This window comes from Lithobates pipiens, unplaced genomic scaffold (genome assembly GCF_037356315.1).
Source record: "Lithobates pipiens isolate NorthernLeopardFrog02 unplaced genomic scaffold, aLitPip1_a1.2 Scaffold_8, whole genome shotgun sequence".
NCBI lineage: Eukaryota > Metazoa > Chordata > Amphibia > Anura > Ranidae > Lithobates > Lithobates pipiens.
Window position 1 is genome coordinate 220,661,837 of NW_027507903.1, and position 6,382 is coordinate 220,668,218.

A 6,382-nucleotide genomic window follows, 5' to 3' on the forward strand; every position below is an offset into this window, starting at 1 on the left:
GGGATTGGTGTTTAGTCATGTTTTGACAACACCAAATTAAGCTTAACTCTTTAATTACATGGATGAAAAAAATCACCTTTTTTCCAAATCCTTCAATTAGATGAAACAGCTGTTAAAATATAATTAAAATTTCACACGGACAATCTAAGTTCTTGGAATCTTTCCATTAAATAATAAAACATTTGCATATATGTATAGTCTTTATTTCTGCCACCAGGATAAATACTATATAGAAGATGTATACTATATAAAGATGGAGGCGAATGACCAAAGGGAACTCGACAAATAGAATAATGGACATTTAATTTTTCACTCGGCGTGGTACCAGCATTATTTTTCAAACACACATATCAGACCTTGGGGCAAATTCATAAAAGGTTTTCTTTCTCTCACATGAGATAAGATGCCTTCCAACATTACTGCTGAAGATCATTCAACAATGTGCCCACAACAGTTCATTGTTTGATGAATATGTCACACATGAAAGAAACAAACCTTTAAATAATAGTCAGCCCAAGAAATCTAATTCTTGGAAACAGTCCCATTGCATTGTATTTGTTTTAAAGAACCAGTACACCTTATACGCATTTATTTGCATTTTGTAAATTTTCAAGCGAAATAAATAGTAAGCTTTAGAAAATACCTGTTACAATAGAACTGCCCGTTTAGCATTAGCGGCTTTATGAGTCTCTGTTTACCATATTGTGGCTACATCCTCCTCACCCTACTGTATGTACTTCAAACATGCAACATGGTTTTGAAAAGGTATACATAGCTATGACGCAGAACTTCCCTACATACCTAAATCCCCAGAGCATGCTAAGCATAGACAGTAACAGAACTGAGCCACAGTGTGGTAATCAAGGCCTCCAGGTTCTATAGGCCACAATACTTTAGGCTGCTGCAACAGGTATTTTCTTTTTTTTTTTTTTTTTTTTTTTTTTTTTTTTTTTTTTATACGAAAGCCACATCTTTATTGACCAAATCTCTAATCTCAGACCATACAAGGCTCAGTGTCCGCCCCCAAAACAAAAATGTAGTGCATGGTCACAGTCCCAGAAAAACGACTTGATACTAGGCAACATGTAAACCTTCAACCAAAAAATGAAAATCCCAGGAAACTGACAAACGAAAAGGGGGGCACAAATTTCATCCAACAAAGTTTATGACAACCAGGTGAAGAATTGTGTTGGCGAAAAGAAAATCTGCAAATGCTCTTTCTGGAGAGATTCCCAGGAAATCTCCTTTATTTTGGGGGTTAATCTGGATTCTTAGACACACGGCCAGGATGAACGAGCCCACACAGGAGGTGAAGCCGGACAGGAAGGAGTTGAAGGGGAAGGTGCCCACCAGCAGGCGGTACAGGAACTGCATGGCTCCGGTCAGCAGGATATACAGCAAATAGGCGTCCAGCAGCTTGAGCTTCTGCGAGGTGGAGCTGACATATTCCTCAAAGAAGCGGGACACCACGGACAGAACGGACACCGACATGACTGCAAAAGACCGGAGCCCGGGAATGCAGATACCGGAAACACTCAACAGGTATTTTCTATTGCTCTCTCATATGCACCATTTATTTTGCCTGTTTATTTCAGATTAGTGCTTTAGGTATCAGTATATCATCTTTTATTTCCTTGATAATGGCATATCCCTCAGAGATGCTGGTAGAATGCCTACAAAGCTGTAATGGTACTTATACTGGTTTCACTTGCTTTGCTGAGTATTATTAAACTCATTTATAATATGATAACTTTTAACTTTCGTCATTCTGTTGCATGAAGACTGGGACTCCAAAGTCAAAGCCCCTTCTACTGCTCTTAAAACTTCTTCATGTCTCGAAATTCCTTTACTGCTGTGATTTGACTTCCTGTTAAACTTACCATACGTAGAACGAAATTCGGCCAGTTCAGCAGAGACTGGACAAATTTCAATCCCTGTAAAGACAGGGTGGTTGTACACAAGGCAAATCTACTAATTGCCTTCTGTACAACTGCCCTGTCAGATTTGTGCCACTCAATCAACATTGACAGTGCTGATCAGTATTTTCTTAATGCGGGGAAATCTCCCTGGTGTCAGAACAAAATGGCACAGCAGAGGGTTTCCACCATCCACATTGAATTTCCCTTTGGAATTAATAAAGTATTCTGAGTATGTGGATGCGAGAATCAAGTAATTTTTTTCATTCAACCTCCTGTAGGAACAAAATGTATGTAAGAAGATAAACATAGCCACCCTCTCTTGCTCACTCCCAAGATAGACTATACATGATGGCATGTGTAGTATTAGCAGAGCAAATGACCACAACAAATTAGTTCTGCTTATTCCAAACAAAGGGTTCAGGAGCTCACAGAGACAATTACAAAAAGGTAGAAACACAGTAAGAGTTTATTTCATGACAAATAGATTATAGGGCCATTACATACTGTGTGTTTATGGATTATTGTGGGGAAAAAGGATATTACTAGTGGCGCTTTAAGGCCCTTTTTAGATGGACAGACTCTGTCAACAGATCCGCCTGCTCGCGGGGGATTCCGCTTATGCAGAGAGGAAGAGGCCTGCTTTCCTTTATGGACAGTCAGAAGGAAACAGACCACCTGTCTGTTTCTATCTGACTGTCATCCGATCCACCTATGGATGGGGGAACAGGATCCGTCTGTTTTTAGTGGATAGAATCAGAACAAATGTCGGCGGGTGTCAACAAACACATGTCTATTGACATCTATAGCTCCATAGAGGGCAATGGATGATCTGATTGAGTCCGCCCCAAAGTCTGCCCGTGTGAAAGGGGCCTACGTTTTTTAATTCCTTATATGATAAACAAATAATAAGTTATATATTTTTTCCTATGTGCTTAGTGAAAGAAACATTATCTACTTGATAATATATTGTTCCTAAGTCCTGGGGCCAATTTATATGCCTCACCTTTAATTGGAAGGTAAGCTGCTAAATATACAGATATGACATACCAATAAGGGAGATTTTTATCTGACAAAGGATTTGTATTTTTGTTCATCTATTTTTGGTAGTTACACAGCACTGCTACACAGCACAGCCCTGTCAGGCATGGCTGGAGACCTGATTTTTGCTTGTGGCTATATAGTAACACATACAGTTCTGATCATTATTCCCATTATGTGACGGGACAGTAAAAGAAGAAGCAGCTCATTTGCAACTGTATTGGCAAACTGAATGCTGGAAATTTTTTTTATTTTAGCAAGGCATTCCTCATACTAGTTACAGCCACTATGACAGAGCATTTCCCTTTGGGATTATAAAAGTATCCTGAATCTGAATTTAGGATTACACAGTTTGTGTTCTGTCACAGGGAGCATATTAGGAATCAATTCATTACATTGTGAGAGTGTCCAAAAGCCTGCAGTAGTATGGGGAGTTTTGTGAGAGGTAACTAATAAGTGTTTATATAGGTAACAGTGCAGCTACCTAAGACTGTGCCGGACTGCAAAAATCACACAGTGAACAAGTTTTACTTATATTTTCAGTCTGGAAACACATAACAAATGCAAATGGCGCTTGTCCAATTTTGGTAACTTATCAAATAAACATAAAAAAACGACTTCAGAAAGCCCTACTTGTATTTAAATTGTTAGAAATACAATACCCCCCTGACAAAGCTCTTTCTCAAAGTGAAACATGTAGGGTCATTTGCTTTTCTTAGTGAGTTTGGATGCACTATCACATTTAGATATGGTATGTTGGTTGGTGGGGAGGGGTTTTATTTCCAAGTTGCTCTCATATCTGTTAGTTATCAGTGGCCAGGAGTCAGTATTTTATTGCAGTCAGGACGCTTTTTAAGTCCAGGAAGAATGGAAGTAAAGATTGAATTTAGGAGCATAGAGTAGGGTGATTTCTATCAGTTTATTAGAACCCCTATGCTTCATTTTTGTACTTCCTTTAGTTGTTTACTGCAGTACAGACAGAGCCACTATGAAGCTCTTAAGTTCAATGGTAAATTAATGAAGAGCGGTATCTCTCAGTATACCCCTACCTATAAGTTAAAAAAAACACACATCAAACAAATCTACTTTAATAAAGTCCTAAACATTTTTAGGCGTCATCCTTAGGTTTCTTGGTGTTTAGGCAGGTATTAATTGTCTGAAATACCTTAATTATAAAAAAAACATATAATTAAAAATGTATATTAAAATGTACAAAATACAGTGCTGAAAATAAATAATTAATAAATAAATCAGTGCTAACATAATCCACTCTTCAAATGAATGTGCATATCAAAAGGACAAAAGAATCCACCATGAAAAAATAAATTAAAAAATTCAACAAATGTCCAAAGCAAGTCCAGTGAAGTGTAAAGCTAATGCCACACTAATGCCACGTACACACGACTGGACTTTTTGACAGCAAAGGTCCGACTGAACGAGTCATCAGACAATTCAATCGTGTGTGTGCTCCATCGGACCTTTGCTTGCCAAAAATCCAGTGGACTTTAGAAATATAACGTTTGAAATTTTCCCACCAGAACGCCGCTGGACCGAGAAATCCGTTCTTGTGTATGCTAGTCCGATGAACAAAAACCGAATCTAGGGCAGCTATTGGCTACTGGCTATGAACTTCCTTATTCTAGTCCGGTCATACGTCATCACGTTAGAATCCGTCGGACTTTGGTGCGATTGTGTGTGGCCAAGTCCGTTCATTTGGAAAGTCTGTCGGAACTCCACCGAAAGTCCGTCGGAAAGACCTTCGGACCTAGTTCCTCAAAAAGTCCAGTCGTGTGTACGTGGCGTAACAGGTATTTTTTCACTAGAAAAAACTGTCAGCTCCGGTTGGAGACACTGTATTAACCATGCAAGGTTAGTCCAGCTATCTCCCCCACTGAGCTGTTGTGCCACCCCCACCAGAACACTCTGATCAGCACTTTCTGCCATTGGTTGAAAGCACTGATTGGGAGTCAGTCAGATGCTGGTTTCCCAGCATGCACATCTGGCAGAAGCCAGACAAATGGCTATCATCTGTCAGACACACCGACATACACACAGCAGAATGGTGGCCATTTTTGTTTGGAACCGGCAAATGTCCCCCGACTTTCTACCCATGCGTCAGGCTTTAGTTACATCAAAAAATGTTCCGTCCACCATAATCAAGGATTGCACTTACCAGACCCATAAGCCTATCTAGGAACAAATTAGGCTCATTTCAGGCACTTAGACTGTATTCACCACCACTTCCTCTGCTCTCCCTTCACAAATCCCTCAGATGGATACATAAAAAGAGCACTGGAGAACTCCTGGTGTGATCACTTCTGAATCATTTTATTAAAGACACAAAAAAAACCTCACATAGTGAGTCAGAGGATTTGAGCGGCTAGCCAGCTGATTGCTGCACCCTACTGCTATATATACTCAATCTGCCTGTTTACTTGCAGTTTATGTGAGTGTTTTTTATGAACATTGGTTTTAACTTACTTGTGAGTGTATTTTTAACTGGGAATTAATTTTAAATAAAAGAGTTAAAATAGGATTACACTATTCCGGCCACTCTTTTTTCTGAGCCATTGAAGGTGAAGCCAGTCTATAGGATTCTGATGAGAGCTTTTGTTTGCCGATCAGTAAAATGAGAGGCAAATGCAATTAGTGAGTACATTGTCTTATGGGGTGTGGAAATCACTATGTGATTCACAGCGGTGAAAGTGAAGACCACAACTGTTTTTTGGATTGGAACACTTGAAGTTTGCTTCAGCTTAATGCAGGGGACATTATTTATGAACACTTAATATATTTTCACAGTGTTGGTTATTTATTTTTACAAATTTAGAACTGGTTGATTAGTGCTTGGAAAAGTAAATCTAATTTTGTGATAGTGAAGCAGTACCTAGGGGTGAATGTTATTTTACTCTTTTATGGTTATGATTACATTTTTTTGTTATGGTGACAGGACACAATTCAGTTTATTTATCATTTTTATGTAAGCTCCTCCTGAGTGCAGGTTATTGGGTATGAATTTTTATGGGTCAGGTGATTGAATTTCACATTATATCCACAGCAAGTGCTTAAGCATGCTAACTTCACAGTGATTTGTATGTGCATGTCATGATAGTGACATTGAATTTGCTAGTTAAAAAGAACTTAGAAGCAAAATATAAGTGTTTATACAATAGTTAACAGCTTCCTACACTTCACGTACCTGGAGGTGCTGACTGAGCAGGGAAAATCCATTAGGGCAGTTGTACAGAAGTCTGTACAGCCTTCCTACCCAAACATGGATCGAATCGGACAAATTTTGATCCATGTATGGCCGGCTTTAGTTGGATACTTGTTGGTAAATGTAGCCTGTGCATTGTTTACTTTGCAGGTTTCTGCTAAATACCTGGTGATCCTGGCAGTTCCTTGTGGTTTCTTTTTCAAACTGA

General features: G+C 39.0%; 1 protein-coding gene across 1 annotated transcript; it reads right to left on the reverse strand.

Annotated features, from left to right (window-relative positions):
* Positions 1–941: 941 nt before the first annotated feature.
* Positions 942–1,530, reverse strand: LOC143962866 (dolichyl-diphosphooligosaccharide--protein glycosyltransferase subunit dad1). The gene has a single exon (XM_077472345.1). The coding sequence runs from the start codon at positions 1,489–1,491 to the stop codon at positions 1,150–1,152; it is 342 nt and encodes a 113-aa protein (XP_077328471.1). The 5' UTR covers positions 1,492–1,530; the 3' UTR covers positions 942–1,149.
* Between the last annotated feature and the right edge of the window lie 4,852 nt (positions 1,531–6,382).

Excerpts from the sequence above, each read along its gene's own strand:
- LOC143962866 (XM_077472345.1), bottom strand. The coding sequence starts at position 1,491 with ATGTCGGTGTCCGTTCTGTCCGTGGTGTCCCGCTTCTTTGAGGAATAT.